Source organism: Lampris incognitus, chromosome 17, assembly GCF_029633865.1.
Source record: "Lampris incognitus isolate fLamInc1 chromosome 17, fLamInc1.hap2, whole genome shotgun sequence".
In the NCBI taxonomy this organism is placed as follows: domain Eukaryota; kingdom Metazoa; phylum Chordata; class Actinopteri; order Lampriformes; family Lampridae; genus Lampris; species Lampris incognitus.
The window spans coordinates 36,073,987-36,090,848 of NC_079227.1; the positions used below are offsets into that span (position 1 = coordinate 36,073,987).

General features: G+C 48.4%; 1 protein-coding gene across 1 annotated transcript in view; it reads left to right on the forward strand.

The window, feature by feature from the left end:
- The window catches only part of LOC130127199 (protocadherin-15-like), a 409,304-nt gene that overhangs the window by 345,258 nt on the left and 47,184 nt on the right, over window positions 1-16,862 (forward strand). Inside the window, 6 exon segments of the mRNA XM_056296769.1 lie at window positions 696-926; window positions 1,357-1,445; window positions 8,679-8,855; window positions 9,691-9,909; window positions 12,286-12,294; window positions 12,967-13,077. Of these exon segments, the coding sequence (XP_056152744.1) occupies window positions 696-926; window positions 1,357-1,445; window positions 8,679-8,855; window positions 9,691-9,909; window positions 12,286-12,294; window positions 12,967-13,077 (836 nt within the window).

Below are 16,862 nucleotides of genomic sequence, written 5' to 3' on the forward strand. Positions count from 1 at the left end.
GATGACGGCGATGACGGCGATGAGGATATTGCTAAGGATTACACGTAGCCATGTTGGTCGGTGATGCTAGTGGTTAGATTAATAACGCCTTTAGTGGATGGATGTGATTATGACGTCATGCAGTACATGTATCTCTTTCTGCTCTCTTTATCAGCCTCTCTCCACCTCACCATCTAGCTATCACATCTATGCATCTATTCATCACCCTCTTTATCCCCCTGTTTATTATTCTCTCGTCCATTTCCCTGTATATCTGCTTATGGGCGTCCGGGTGGCGTGGCGATCTGTTCCGTTGCCTACCAACACGGGGGTCGCCGGTTCGAATCCCCGCGTTACCTCCGGTTCGGTCGGGCGTCCCTACAGACACACTTGGCCGTGTCTGCGGGTGGGAAGCCGGATGTGGGTATGTGTCCTGGTCGCTGCACTAGCGCCTCCTCTGGTTGGGGGGGGGGCCTGGGGGAGAATAGCGTGATCCTCCCACGCGCTACGTCCCCGCTGTCAGGTGAAAAGAAGCGGCCTGTGACTCCACATGTATGGGAGGAGGCACGTGGTGGTCCGCAGCCCTCCCCGAATCGGCAGAGACCGGGAACTAATTGGCTGGATGCAATTGGGGAGGGGAAAAGGGAGGGAGAATCCCCCCCCCCCCAAAAAAAAATTAAATAAATAACTCAATAAACGTGCTTGTGTCTTGCCAGGCGCTGGACAAGGACACGGGGAACTACAGCTCCATGTTGTACCGGCTGGTGATTCGGCCCCCTGCCGGTAAAGACAGTAAGGACAGCAAAGACGGCTTTGTCATCGAGCCCTACAGCGGCGTGGTGAAGACGGCCATCATGTACCGCAACATGCGGAGGTCTTACTTCAAGTTCGAGGTGGTCGCCACTGATAACTACGGCCGAGGGCACAGCAGCAAGGCGGACATAGTGGTGGGTGAATCCAAGACCTTTAAGGTAGGACCTTTAGTCTGTGTCTTCACAGTCAGGCAGTCTTGCAAAAAGCATCCGTTCTACGCAACACTTATTCTACTCACAGGCCATCCGGGTAGTGTAGCGGTCTACTCCGCTGACCTACCCACACGGGGATCGCCGGTTCGAATCCCACGTGTTACCTCCGGCTTGGTCGGGCGTCCTTGCAGACGCAACTGGCCGTGTCTGCGGGTGGGAAGCCGGATGTGGGTGTGTGTTCCGGTCGCTGCACTAGCGCCTACCGGTCGGGGCTCCTGTTTTGGGGGACTGGGGGGGGTAGCGTGATCCTCCCACACGCTCCGTCCCCCCTGTCATCATGTATCACGGGTTGATAATGGAATTAGCATCGTCACAACTCCAGCAGACTCACCGCTGGCTTTCTGCTTCACAGGTGTCGGTGGTGAACCAGCTGGACATGCAGGTGGTCGTATCGAACGTCCCCCCGACTGTCGTGGAGAAAAACAAGGATCAGCTGCTTGGGTAACACATCTCCATGTTGTTTGCTCTCTGCTTTGTTGAACATTCACACACCAGCTACGCTAGCGTGGGTTGCTCGGTGGTCAGTGGCGGAATCCACCTTCCCCGAGTAAAACAGCAGAGGAAAGAAACTCCTCTCGTTCTCTCCATCCGTCCATTATCTAGATCAGTGTTTCTCAACCGGGGGTCCGCGGACCACTAGGGGTCCGCGGACCCCCGGTTGAGAAACACTGATCTAGACCACTTGTCCTGCTCTCAGGGTCGCGGGGACGCTGAAGCCTATGCCAGCAGTTCAAGATTCAAGAGGAGCCCAGTCGCCTCACAGCAAGAAGGTCCTGGGTTCGAGCCCCGGGGTAGTCCAACCTCGAGGGTGGTCCCGGGTCGTCCTCTGTGTGGAGTTTGCATGTTCTCCCCGTGTCTGCGTGGGTTTCCTCCGGGGGCTCCGGTTTCCTCCCACAGTCCAAAGACATGTAGGTCAGGTGACTCAGCAATATTAAATCGTCCCTAGGTGAGAATGTGTGGGGGGGGGGGCTCTGGGCCTGTCCAAGGTGTCTCCCTGACTGCCACCCAACGACTGCTGGGATAGGATCCAGCATCCCCGCAATCCCGATTGGGATAAACAGCTTGGATAATGGATGGATGAACCTGACTTATGTCAGCAAAGGTACAGACACCACCTCACTGCACGAGGCAGTCCACATGGTCCAGATGGTGTCAGCTGGCCGTCGTCCCCATCAGTGGACAGTCACCCTGTCATTATGCCAGTGTCTCACAAACATTGCAGTCATAATATTGACACATGGCTTTAGAGATGATGATAGATATCATCCATCCACCCATTGTCCCAACCGCCTATCCTGCTCTCAGGGTCACGGGGATGCTGCAGCCTATCACAGCTGCAAACCACCATCGATCAGCATGGTGAAAAGAATCTCCGCTCAGACAGCCTGACGAATCATTTCTGAGAGGAGAGCAATTAGTGCGGAAGGGACGTCTTTAACTTGGGAAGATGAAGAATTTTTTTTTTCTGAAATGAGAATCGTATCGCTGTCAATTTGGAGTCTGACAGTGAGTTTGAAGAAGAGGATGAGATTGACCCTCAGTCAGCCTCGGGACCAGCCCGTCGGCAGCCTGCAGGAGGAGAAATATGGATGCCCAAAAAAAAACGTCTGCAAGAATGTACCCGGTATTTAAGAAGATGTACCCTTAGGGTGGCGTGGCGGTCTATTCCGTTGCCTACCAACACGGGGATCGCCGGTTCGAATCCCCGTGTTACCTCCAGCTTGGTCGGGCGTCCCTACAGGCACAATTGGCCGCGTCTGCGGGTGGGGGAGCCGGATGTGGGTATGTGTCCTGGTCGCTGCACTAGCGCCTCCTCTGGTCGATCGGGGCTCCTGTTCGGGGCGGGAGGGGGAACTGGGGGGAATAGCGTGATCCTCCCACGTGCTACGTCCCCCTGGTGAAACTCCTCACTGTCGGGTGAAAAGAAGCGGCTGGTGACTCCACATGTATGGGAGGAGGCACATGGTAGTCTGGAGCCCTCCCCGGATCAGCAGAGGGGGCGGAGCGGCGACCAGGACAGCTCAGAGACCAGGGTGATTGGCCCAGTACAATTGGGGAGAAGGGAGGGGGGGGCAGGAACAGAGGAAAACTGTTCCCGTGGAAGTTAATAGTGGAGGTCTTTCTTGGAAACTCGGCTGTAGTTTCTCTGTACTTACACTACCGTTCAAAAGTTTGGGATCACCCAAACAATTTCGTGTTTTCCATGAAAAGTCACACTTATTCACCACCATATGTTGTGAAATGAATAGAAAATAGAGTCAAGACATTGACAAGGTTAGAAATAATGATTTGTATTTGAAATAAGATTTTTTTTACATCAAACTTTGCTTTCGTCAAAGAATCCTCCATTTGCAGCAATTACAGCATTGCAGACCTTTGGCATTCTAGCTGTTAATTTGTTGAGGTAATGTGGAGAAATTGCACCCCACGCTTCCAGAAGCAGCTCCCACAAGTTGGATTGGTTGGATGGGCACTTCTTTGAGCAGATTGAGTTTCTGGAGCATCACATTTGTGGGGTCAATTAAACGCTCAAAATGGCCAGAAAAAGAGAACTTTCATCTGAAACTCGACAGTCTATTCTTGTTCTTAGAAATGAAGGCTATTCCATGCGAGAAATTGCTAAGAAATTGAAGATTTCCTACACCGGTGTGTACTACTCCCTTCAGAGGACAGCACAAACAGGCTCTAACCAGAGTAGAAAAAGAAGTGGGAGGCCGCGTTGCACAACTGAGCAAGAAGATAAGTACATTAGAGTCTCTAGTTTGAGAAACAGACGCCTCACAGGTCCCCAACTGGCATCTTCATTAAATAGTACCTGTTAGAGCCTGTTTGTGCTGTCCTCTGAAGGGAGTAGGACACACCGGTGTAGGAAATCTTCAATTTCTTAGCAATTTCTCGCATGGAATAGCCTTCATTTCTAAGAACAAGAATAGACTGTCGAGTTTCAGATGAAAGTTCTCTTTTTCTGGCCATTTTGAGCGTTTAATTGACCCCACAAATGTGATGCTCCAGAAACTCAATCTGCTCAAAGAAGTGCCCATCCAACCAATCCAACTTGTGGGAGCTGCTTCTGGAAGCGTGGGGTGCAATTTCTCCAGATTACCTCAACAAATTAACAGCTAGAATGCCAAAGGTCTGCAATGCTGTAATTGCTGCAAATGGAGGATTCTTTGACGAAAGCAAAGTTTGATGTAAAAAAAATCTTATTTCAAATACAAATCATTATTTCTAACCTTGTCAATGTCTTGACTCTATTTTCTATTCATTTCACAACATATGGTGGTGAATAAGTGTGACTTTTCATGGAAAACACGAAATTGTTTGGGTGATCCCAAACTTTTGAACGGTAGTGTACCTCCCCAGTAATATAATCTATCCAGCAGTGTACCCTAGGGTTTCGGTCAGGGCCTTCAGTAACAAACCAGCGAGCTAGAAAGTGAATGAAGAGAGGGGGTGGCGATAGTGACAAACGTTTCCCCAAGGTTTTTCCATCACCGCAACCACAACAGGGTCTTGATCATACAGTCACAACTGTGCTGAAAAGGTTTTAGCCTAATAGGTCCAATAGTTTGCGAGATTACCCGGCGGGCAGACAGACACACACGTGACCAAACGTAGATAAGGAGATGAGGAACAAGTTTCCAGAGTTGATGTGGTGTTCACCAGTCACTCCAGCAAATTCGATAAAGACCGGCAACAAGACCGTCAGCAGCTGTGAATGCAGCAGCCGTCGCACTTAGTTCGCTCGCAAGCCAGCAAAGGCTCAAGCTCGGAGTTGCTGATGACACCAGGGCTAGCACCAATACCCCGCAGGAGAGGCTCGCAACACCACTAGTGCTGGTCCAAGGAGCTGTGGTGCGTTTAGAGCAGTGGTTCTCAAGCTTTTTGGGGTCCTGGACCCCCTGCGTATTTTTGATCTACCCTGAGGACTCCTCCACCTGATCTTGGGGGAGGGGGGTTGCAATTTGATAGAAACAGTAGAAACTGTATTTTAAATTGCATTATAGCATTTATTCACTCTTTGGGGCAAAAATAAGAGCTTTCAGTTGTAACTTAGATATAGTTAACAAAACAGAATTCTTATGCAGTAACTTTCAGATATATGTAACAAAACAGAATATGTATTCAGTAACTTTCAGATATATGTAACAAAACAGAATATGTATGCAGTAACTTTCAGATATATGTAACAAAACAGAATATGTATTCAGTAACTTTCAGATATATGTAACAAAACAGAATATGTATTCAGTAACTTTCAGATATATGTAACAAAACAGAATATGTATTCAGTAACTTTCAGATATATGTAACAAAACAGAATATGTATTCAGTAACTTTCAGATATATGTAACAACAGGATTTTGATGCAGTAACTTTTAACAATGCAAACGGGAGCGAGATCTCTTATTAAAATACAATAAATGACACTTGTGAAACAGATGTAATTAGAGAAAAAAGTCCTGTTACCCTTTATAGTTTAGGTAGATAAAGGTCTCAGTCACATTTGAGTAAAATAATCCTATGTCTATAAATGTCATAGGATCTTTTTTTTAAAAGATATTTTATTTTCACGGACCCCTTGCAATTACACCACGGACCACTAGGGTCCTCGGACCCCCGGTTGAGAAACACTGGTTTAGAGGACATAGGACATCCCTGCTCAGCCCCACGAGCAAATAATTGAATTCGGACACATTTCAGGCACACGTCAATTTTGATTTTGACCACTGACTCCATTGACCAAGTATTTACTGAGTAAATGCTTAGTGATTAGCAGACTGTAAAAGGAAGGGGTACACGGTCTTCTTGCCAAGGAACGAGCCGCCTCGCGTGGCTGCCAATTTGACAATGATGCAATGGGGGCCGGCGTGAATGGCGATTACCCATCTGCAGGACATATAAAGTCTTCTTTTGAACCTTCCATCCCAGACGTGATCCAGAAAATGATCCCAGACTGCGCTATTTTGGAGGGAAGGCATGTTTTTGGAGAGAGGTGGAAGGAGATGGACCAAACCCATTTACGTACATGCTTTGGGGTTCCTGTCCTCGCTGGCGTTTTCAGATCTAATGTGGAATCCACAGAAACCCTTTGGGGTGTAGAAACTGGCAGAGACATTTTCCGAGCAACCCTGTCTTTGGAAAACTTCCACATTATTTCTAGGATTATCCGCTGTGATAAGAGAGAGACCAGACCAGCTCGGATGCAGGGAGACAAGCAGTCAGGTCAGTGCGGGACAAGTGGGTGGACCGCCTTCCCTTGGTTTATAACCCTGGGCTCAACGTTATTGTTGATGAGCAGTTTATGCCATTTAGGAGCTGCTGCCCCTTCAGCCAGTACGTGCCATCTAAACCTGCAAGGTATGGAATCTAGATCTGGGCTGCCTGTGATGCTGCTTCATATGCGTGGAGCTTGCACAGGACTCCAGACTAATTTTTTTTGGGGGGGTCCCCCTTTTCCTCCCCAATTACCCCACTCTTCCGAGCCGTCCTGGTTGCTGCTGCACCCCCTCTGCCGATCTGGGCTGCAGACTACCACGTCTCCTCTGATACATGTGGAGTCACCAGCCGCTTCTTTTCACCTGACAGTGAGGAGTTTCACCAGGGGCACATAACGCGTGGGAGGATCACATTATTTCCCCCAGTTCCCCTCCCCCTGCCCCGACCGACCAGAGGAGGCGCTAGCGCAGCGACCAGGACACATACCCACATCCGGCTTCCCACCCGCAGACACAGCCAATTGTGTCTGTAGGGACGCCCGACCAAGCCGGAGGTGACACGGGGACTCGAACCGTCGATCCCCCGTGTCGGTAGGCAACGGAATCGACTGCCACGCCACCCGGACGTCCCCAGAGTAGTGTTTTTCAACACCGTCGCAAAAAATCATTTGAACAGTCCCAACGTTGGTGTAAACCATCCCAAATTCTAAATGTGTATCTATGGTGACTCAATTGATTAGGAAGTAAATGATTGTATTTTTATTTGAATAATTGCTTTGATTAAAAGAAAATCTTGACGTTAGTAGCTTTAATTATGTATTTTAAGCTGCTTAGAATTACTGTTAGGAAGCTGAACAGGTGATAATTTCCCCTCTAACGTCTGTTTTATATCGCTGTAATATTCCATCCATCCATTATCCAAACTGCTTATCCTGCTCTCGGGCATGCTGGAGCCTATCCCAGCAGTTATTGGGCGGCAGGCGGGGAGACACCCTGGACAGGCTGCCAGTCCATCACTGGGCCAACACACACACATTCACACCTAGGGACAGTTTAGTACAGCTGAGTCACTTGACCTACATGTCTTTGGACTGTGGGAGGAAACCGGAGCCCCCGGAGGAAACCCAACACAGACACGGGGAGAACATGCAAACTCCACACAGAGGACGACCCCCCAGTTTGCCCCACCTGCCCCACCGTGCCGCCCAATCACCAGTAACATCAACGAATGTCTCCTTCAAACAGCTGTGTATTCACGTTTCAAGTAGTTGCCTTACCTAGCTCTGGTCGCGAGGTGCAGCTGAATCGAGACTAGAGAGGGCCACGTCCTGAAACTTTCTACAGAGTCTGTCACTACAGTAGAAGAAGCCAAGACTTCAGGCAGCTGCTGGCCAGCTGCAGCTACAGTGGACGGACCAATGTGGCGAGTGGCAGTGACATCTGTGCCGACAGTCACAGGACAGGCCAGTAATGCTTCAGATTTGATGAGAAAACGATGTGACTCAGTGAGACTTTCAGATCCCGTCTGGTAAAACCAGACGGGATAGCCTTCGTTGCCCTTACTCATCGATGAGCCTTGGGCGCCCAACTCCCCATCACCCGCTTTGTGGTTTGTCCCTCTTCGGGACCGCTGGTGGTAGGTGCTCACCGCTGTGACCTGGAGCACCCCACAAGCCTTGCTGCCTCCAGAGATGCCCCGACACTGCCTGGCCGTAATCATTAGGCCCTCGTCAAAGCCAGCCAGGTCTTCGCTCCCGCCCATTTCTGCTGCATCCAACACGGTGACCACCAGAACTGCTGGTTCTCTTACCGTCTAATCTGCCCTGGCCGTGACACGTGCCCTTGAAAGAGCCTTGGTGTGTATGTGTGTATGTGTGTGTGTGTGTGTGTGTGTATGTGTGTGTGTGTGTGTGTGTGCACATACGACATCCTGCTGGCATTTAGATGGGGGTGTCATCCAGTCTGTCGAGTTCTTCTTTTTATTCATCGGAATCTTTTAAATCCTCTTTCGCTCCTGCCAGTTTCATTGTCTTTTCTCACCTTCTCCCTGTTTCTTCATCCCCCGTCGCCTCCTTAGCTCTCCTTCTAACACACTGTCTCACTCTTCCTCTTATTATCTCCCTTGTCTGCTGGTCAAAAAAAAAGAAGAAGAAAAATCTCCCCCCCCCCCCCCCCGAGTTCTGATTTCATCATCTCTAGCGCATCATTGTTGTGGTTTAGCGAATGAAATAGCCGAGGCCAAAGTACACGAGTTTGTAAGATAAGAGCAGTAATGTGTTTTGTAATACGCGCCGTCTCCCGCCTCCGTCTCGACCAAGTTTGACCTTCTTCCTGGTGTCCGTGTCTCACTCCCTCTCTTCTTCTTTTCCTTTTTTGGTTCTCTCCACAATTCACTTATCCAAACCTTCTTACTGGTTTTCCTCTGGTCCCCGTTTCCCTATTTCCCCCCTCTCAGTATTCTAGAACACTATGTCCAGGACCAGATACCTGGAGCCAAGGTTGTCATGGAGACCATTGGTCCTCATCGCCACGGCGCTGGGCTGGAGCAGGAAGACTATTCCAAGTCGGATCTGATGGTTTACGCTATCGACCCGCTCACCAACCGAGCGATATCTCGACAAGAACTCTACAAGTAAGTACTGTGCCTGGGGAAGATCTGGTCTTCTGGAGAAGGTGTCTGTGTGCTTGTCGGGCCCGAGATGAGAAAGGGTTAGCCGTGCTTATATTGACTTTGGGTTATTTTAAGAGTTTTGTAAACAAATGAATGCAATGGAGTCAATCTAGAATGTGTGTGAGTGAGTGAGAAGTGTCTCACTCCCTTTTTTTTTTTTTTGGAGGCCAGTGAAAACTCCCACCAGTGAGCATCAAGCTGCAGTAAACTTCTTTGTTGAACTTTCATTTCCAAATATACACAACAAAACTGACACCTCAGTCATGCCCACAGCACCCCTTGCCTAGAGACAGAGAGAGAGAGAGAGAGAGAGAGAGAGAGAGAGAGAGAGAGAGAGAGAGAGAGAGAGAGAGAGAGAGAGAGAGAGAGAGTGTGTGTGTGTGTGTGTGTGTGTGTGTGTGTGTGTGTGTGTGTGTGTGTGTGTGTTGTGCAACTGCCAAGTGGATGGAGTTCCTTTATAGTCAACAGTGAGGAGGTTTATCAGAGCCTGCTTTTTCTAACATGTCCAATGTGGTGAGGCTTCGACTGGAAGGGGAGGGACTTCCTGTCAGCAGAAAACCTGTTATGTGGTTTGTTTGATTCATTAGGTTGCTGAAGACTGTCAAGTGTTTCGCCATTTATTGTCTCTCTCTCTCTCACACACACACACACACACACACACACATCGATATCTCAGAGAGCTGTTGGCTCCTTGTTGATATTGATGATGGCCTTGTTTCCATTGAGTATTGTTGTGGTCGAGGTGCATGATCTAGTGTCAGAAAGGGCGTGACACCGTTGCACTTCCTGTCCCCAGATTCCTCGATGGTAAACTGCTAGACATAAACAAGGAGTTTCAGCCCTACCTCCCTCCCGGTGGACGTATACTGGAGATCCGAACCCCTGACGTGGTGACCAGCGTGAAGAGGGCTGTGCAGACTGTGGGCTACACCGAGGGGGCGCTGCTGGCCCTGGCAGTTATCATCATCATCTGCTGCGTTCCCGCCATACTGATCGTCATCATCACTTACAGACAGTAAGTATGGCATTATCATGAGCTACTTTGTATATCCTAGCAGTTTTGGTTGACACGGTCACCCGGAGCAAATGCAAGGATGCTCGCTGCCTCCAAGACAGTTTGACAGGGCTAGTTCACTGTTGTGAGGATTAAACTTGTGACCTATTCCTCATGAGAAGCCAGCCAACCTGAGAGGAAGGCAGCGCTACACAGTCAGAGAGAAACAGCTTAAACCGTTTCCATAATGATTTGACACTCACTGATGGTACATCCAGAGAGACTTTCAGAGGGACAGCATGAGAGAACGTTTGGTTCCAGGACCTCCAGCGGATAAAAGCTGCAGCAGCATGACAGGTCATCAGCGCCATGCCCCCGTGTCTGTAGACAGCCTGTGTTGCAGAGAAAAGGTGGAATGCAAATGGAAGACAGCAAGGGCTTTAAAGTTTAAGGGATTTCCTTTATTCTCACAGATTCGTGGGCTTTACTTGTAGTCCGTGAGCTTATCCAAATACCGAGTTGAACACATGCATACATATACAGTGCATCCGGGAAGTATTCACACCCCTTCACTTTCCCCACATGTTGTTATGTTACAGCCTTATTCCAAAATGGATTAAATTCCCTTTTTTCCTCATCAATCTACACACAATACCCCATAATGACAAAGTGAAAAAGGTTTTGTAGAATTTTTTGCAAATTTATTAAAAATAAAAAACTGAAATATTGCATGTACATAAGTATTCACACCCTTTGCTATGACACTCAAAATTGAGCTCAGGTTCATCCTGTTCTCACTGATCATCCTTGAGATGTTTCTACATCTTGATTGGAGTCCACCTGTAGTAAATTCAATTGATTGGACATGATTTGGAAAGGCACACACCTGTCTATATAAGGTCCCACTGTTGACAATGCATGTCAGAGCAGAAACCAAGCCATGAAGTCAAAGGAATTGTCTGTGGACCTCCGAGACAGGATTGTATTGAGGCACAGATCTGCGGAATGGTACAAAAATATTTCTACAAAACCTTTTTCACTTTGTCATTATGGGGTATTGTGTGTAGATTGAAAAGGAAAAAAAGAGGAATTTAATCCATTTTGGAATAAGGCTGTACCATAACAAAATGTGGGGAAAGTGAAGGGGTGTGAATACTTTCCGGATGCACTGTACATACATGCAGCTGGTGGGTCCTCTCATATCCTGTAAGGAAAACATTTTAGGCAAATTAGCTTATCCTGCTATCAGGGTCGCGGGGATGCTGGAGCCTATCCCAGCATCCCTGAGACCCTGATAGCAGGATAAGCGGTTTGGATAATGGATGGATGCCAAGTGTAGAAATCAAGAGGGGGATTCAAATTCAAATTGTAATATCTGATTTTACCACTTGAAGCATTTTGTTTTTGGAGCCGAGGAACATTGCTCTCCCGCTGACGCTGCCAGTAAATGAAAAGACGTCCATAGATGAGCAGGAACATCTTTCACCATCAGAGACACACGTTAAGGTTAAGCGGCACAGGAAGAAAAGACATCGTTAAAATGCTTTTTTTACTGGGTTTAAAGGCTGACGGCAGAGCGGGAGACAGACGGTTGACGGGGACAGCTTGGAGAAACCTGCAGACAGATGAAGTCGGCGACGCCAATAAATAAGAACAAGCGGCGGCAAATGTAGATAAATAGGCGTGCAGACGGATGAACCTGACAGAGAGTCTGTCCCACGGGACGTCCTTAAATGCCATTTTAACATTTAACGCCTACGATCCCAATTTCTTCTCTCCGTGAGTCAGCCTGGGCAGCACGTCCCGCGGTGCCCAGGCTGTTTGTTTAGCTCGGCACCGGAAAGCCCATTCATTTCAAACTGTCTCTGTCTCACTCTACACACACTTAAAGGGCCGCAGTCCATTTTGCAGAAAACGTCTCGTACCGTTGAGAGGAGAGGAAAGTACTGACCCACTGACCTTGGTTAGAGGTCAGGGCAGAGGAAATGAAAAGGGAAACAATAGAAGTAAAGCAAAAGAGAGGGGAGGGGAAGAGAGGGAAGGGGCGGGGGAGGAACCAGTGGGTGATCGGCGTACAGGGGCGAGGACAGGAGACAAGTGAGTTCAGTGAGTATGATGATCATGTGTTAATCTTTGTCTCTACTTTGTCTTAGCGTGCAGTTAAGGGGACAGAACAATGATCCCTCACCAGAGTTTGCATTGCGTCACAATGAAGAAGTCAGTTTAACAAGCTGACTTCCTAGATGCTGCAGTATAATTCAGATAAATGGCCCCTCTCTCTCTCTCTCTCTCTCTGTTTGTCTCTGTCTTTCTCTCTCTCTCTCTCTCTGTTTGTCTCTGTCTTTCTCTCTCTCTCTCTCTCTCTCTCTCTCTCGCCGATCTCCGCACGACCAACAGGTTCAAAGAGTGAGTATTAATTCATGTTCTCCTGTTGAAAATATTTGCATGGACATTACTCTCTTTTTGTATTACCACGCCACAAAACAATGAATGAGCTCGAGGTGGACGAAGACAGCTCAACATAAATCGGGTTTGAATGGCTCACAACACTCTCAGTCTCACTGGCGGACTCAAGGACATACTCACAGAGATACGTAGGTTCTACTGGGCACATTGGGAACGCCGCTCTTCGTGGCGTCCGGGTAGCGTAGCGGTCCATTCCGTTGCCTACCGACACGGGGATCTTCGATGTGGACATGTGTCCTGGTCGCTGCACTAGCGCCTCCTCTGGTTGGTTGGGGAGCCTGTTCGGGGGGAATAGCGTGATCCTCCCACGCGCTACGTCCCCCTGGTGAAACTCCTCACTGTCAGGTGAAAAGAAGCGGCTGGCGACTCCACATGTATGGGAGGAGACGTGGTAGTCTGCAGCCCTCCCCTGGATCGGCAGAGGGGCTGGAGCAGCGACTGGGACGGGTCTAAAGAGTGGGGTAATTGGCCGGATACAATTGAGGAGAAAAACTGGGGGGGGGTGGAAATGCTGCTCTTAAAAAGGCCACTTTACTGCATTTTGTTTTCATTTTTAAGACAAGCCTGATAAATCATACAACATCCGTGTGTCTTGTGTGTGCGATTGTGCAGGCGCCAGGCAGAGTGTGCCAAAACAGCCCGTATACAGATGGCTCTACCAACGGCTAAACCCGGAGGAGGTGCTGCCAACAACCTGTATGAGGAGCTGGGGGACAACGTCATGTAAGTGGAACATTTGTTAGTCACACTGGTCCAACACAGAACCGCGAGTTCTGCTTGAGCCAGCTATTCCCTATGCAGACAGCCTGCTGCCGTACACCGTGAAGAGCGGTTAGCTGCTAACGACAGCTGTTTCCCACCAGAAGGCAGTGTCATGTATTTCCAGGATGAAGTTTGCACTTTATTCCGATCTTTATTGTGATCCAATAGTTCTTGCCATAAAGCATGATGTGTCCAAGCCCTCTGGGGAAGCTGCTAGCATAGCTACTAGCTACAGTTTACACAGGCTAGGTGGCCAAAATATCTGTTAATTCATGTATTTTTACACTGCTGTGCTCTCTGCTGTGCTGTGAGCAGTTGTCCATCCTAAACATAGGAACTTGTTGTCGGGAATCTTATTCAAAAGAGATAGTATCGCGTGTACTTATACATACCCGTCCATAGGGTTAGGGGTTGTGTGAGGAAGGGCCTCCAAATCAGCATGCAGATTGACAAGACCATACCGGATCGGACGAGGCCCACATTAACAACGGTCGGCCTCGGTGCTGTGCCCTCACAGGGGTCCTGATGGAAACTGTAAAATCTGCTGTGGCGAAAAGCTGAAAGACGAAGAAGTATTGTTTTATGATGTTTGCTGGTAGGGACCTGGGCCATCCTTTACACAGCGTTACTGAACCTTTTTCTGCCCCACTAGCGTTGTTGTTCCAGATCCCCAGAACACACTCGCTTCTTCAGAGGATGACAGAGCATGCATGCAGCACTGTTTGGAAGAACAAGTAGAGTTGAGGTATTGAGGTAATGGAGTGGAGATTGTCTTTGCTTTGACTGAGCAGACAAACTACCTACAGACACTACCTGAGTCTGTAGGGGCAAGGCGGTCTTTGGCTCCATTTACACCGCCTGGTACAAGTGACACAATTCCTTTTTTTTTCTTGGCTCACATGTGGCACAGATCGATTATCTGTTATGATCGTGTCACCAGGAAAAAAACCACATGGAATCTGATATTCCCAGATCTGATTTTGACCACATATGTATACATGGAAGTGAATCAGATAGGAAGCTGATATCTACCAATGTGACTCTCATGTAACCACACGGATCGGCTTTTTCCACGTCATCGTGAATCGCACAGCGGTACGGTGGTGCAGTGGTTAGTGCAGTCGCCTCACAGCAAGAAGGTCCTGGGTTCGAGCCCCGGGGTAGTCCAACCTCGGAGGTCGTCCCGGGTCGTCCTCTGTGTGGAGTTTGCATGTTCTCCCCGTGTCTGCGTGGGTTTCCTCCCACAGTCCAAAGACACGTAGGTCAAGTGAATCAGCCGTACTAAATTGCCCCTAGGTGTGAATGTGTGTGTGTGTGTGTGTGTGTGTGTGTGTCGGCCTTGTGATGGCCTGGCAGCCTGTCCAGGTTGTCTCCCCGCCTACCGCCCAATGACTGCTGGGATAGGCTCCAGCAACCCCGCCATCCTGAGAGCAGGATAAGCAGTTAGGATAATGGATGGATGGATGAATGGATGGATGGATGAATGTGAATCACACTTCATTCAAAAGGTGACACTCCCACACCCTTTTCACATTTTAGATGACGTGGTATACACTTGTGGTTGTTTATGTCCACATCTTTGACCGAACTCTCATGTAGACCAACACATGCGGATTGAAAACCAGAGTTCTGGTGTAAACACAGGAGTCAGACATGGATGACTTTTAAAAGTAGACGTAAACAGGCAGTCAAAAGAAGTGGATATAGGCAAAACATATCTGGAAAAGGGGCAACAAGAGCTGAGATGTAAACATACACACAGATAGCACACCTTTAATCTCGCCCACGATTTAACTCTGAGTCCTGACTGAGAAATTCACTATTTTAAGTGATGCTTCCCACATCCTGTCCTATTGCACTGACCACACACTATGGTTAACCTCTCACCAGTCATTCTTTGCAGCTCCCTCTTTACTTTATGTAACAGTTATTCATTCATCAGGGGCTGACACTCTTGTGAAAAGAACACACTCTTGGATAAAATATGCCAAGGCACATAACCCCACATCAAACTGTCACCTGGAGAAAGCTCTGATTGCAAAGTGATATTTGCATCGACCGTAGGTTAAACCCTGTTATTCCAGCCCTTGGTATTGTATGCACAAAGTTCAGGGGCATTAAGTTTCTCCCTGGTCATCATCCTAGCCGTAATGCAAACTCATGTCCTCATTTGACTCCACAGAGTATAAAGGACAGCAATCCACCCACAGCAAAATATTCTCCCAAGCGCAGTCCTTCAAGTGTTCTTCAGATTTTCAGCGTCTCTAATGGGGAATATTTTAGGTCACAGAAAGCCAAACACTGCAACTCATAATACCGTGTGTGTGTGTGTGTGTGTGTGTGTGTGTGTGTGTGTGTGTGTGTGTGTGTGTGTGTGTGTGTGTGTGTGTGTGTGTGTGTGTGTGTGTGTGCGCACCATCATAAAGCCTGCCTGCGGATGTGGACACAGCTTTACGCAACAACTGCCACTATAACAGAGACCATTGAGCTTGTATATGCCACTGTGACCGTAATCCTGGAGATGCTTGGGTACATAATTAAGAACACAGGTCTTCCATGGAAGAGAAGGCTGGAAACCAAGCTCAAAGCAGCACGTTGAGATGTCAGCCAGTTAACAGAGAAGCAGAAAGGTGTGATGAAAGACAGGCCCTGGCTGAAGAAGTACAGCAAGCTGTCCATAAGTGAGGCCCTGGAAACTGCCAAACAAAGGCTCACAGCTCTGGCTGCCAGGCTGAAGAGATGCACTAGAAAAGTAGAAGCCAAAAAGTAAATGACCTGTTCCTCAAAGAACTGTCTAAAGTGGACTCCCAGCTGCAGAGTAACAAGGGAAAAACATCAGACCCACCCAGAGACTTAGCGATACTGGAAGGTTATATGGGACAAGGAGATATCACACAACACTTATCCCCAGTGGCTGGTAGACCTAAGAGCAGACCACAGCAATATCCCAGAACAAGAACCAGTTATCATTACAGTGGCCACCATCCAAGGACGAGTCTCAAGCATGAAGAGATGGACTGCACCAGGCCCTGACATGATTCACACCTACTGGTTGAAGAAGCTAACAGGCCACCATGAACACCTGGCAACACAGATGAACCAGCTGCTAACATCAGGGTCTCACCCTGACTGGCTAACACAGGGGGAGAACAATACTGATCATGAAGGTCCCCCACAAGGGTATAATACCTTCAAACTACCAGCCGATAGCCTGCCTCTCAAAAACATGGAAGATCCTGTCAGGCATCATAGCAGCTAAGCTGAATGGGCGCAAGAGTCAATACATGAGCGAAACTCAGAAGGGAATTGAGAACAACACCAGAGGGTCAAAACATCAGCTACCAGTTGATAGCACAGTCACCCAAGACTAAGACCAGGCAGACTATCCTGAGCACATCCTGAATTGACTATAAGAAAGTCTACGGCTCAATGCCCCACACCTGATTACTGGAGTGCTTGGCACTATACAAAGCCAACAGGATACTAATAGCCTTCAGCAAGAACTCAATGCAGCAGTGAAAAAACCCCCAACCCTACAGGCCAACTCAAAGACAATCACACAAGTAACCACCAAATGTAGCATATACCAAGGTGAAGCACTATTCCTGCTACTGTTCTGCATAGGCCTGAACCCCCTCAGTCAGATCATCACAAAGAGTGGATATGGATACAGGTTCAGAGGTGGAGTTACCATCAGCCACCTCCTATACATGGATGACATCAAACTGTATGCCAGAAATGAGCGA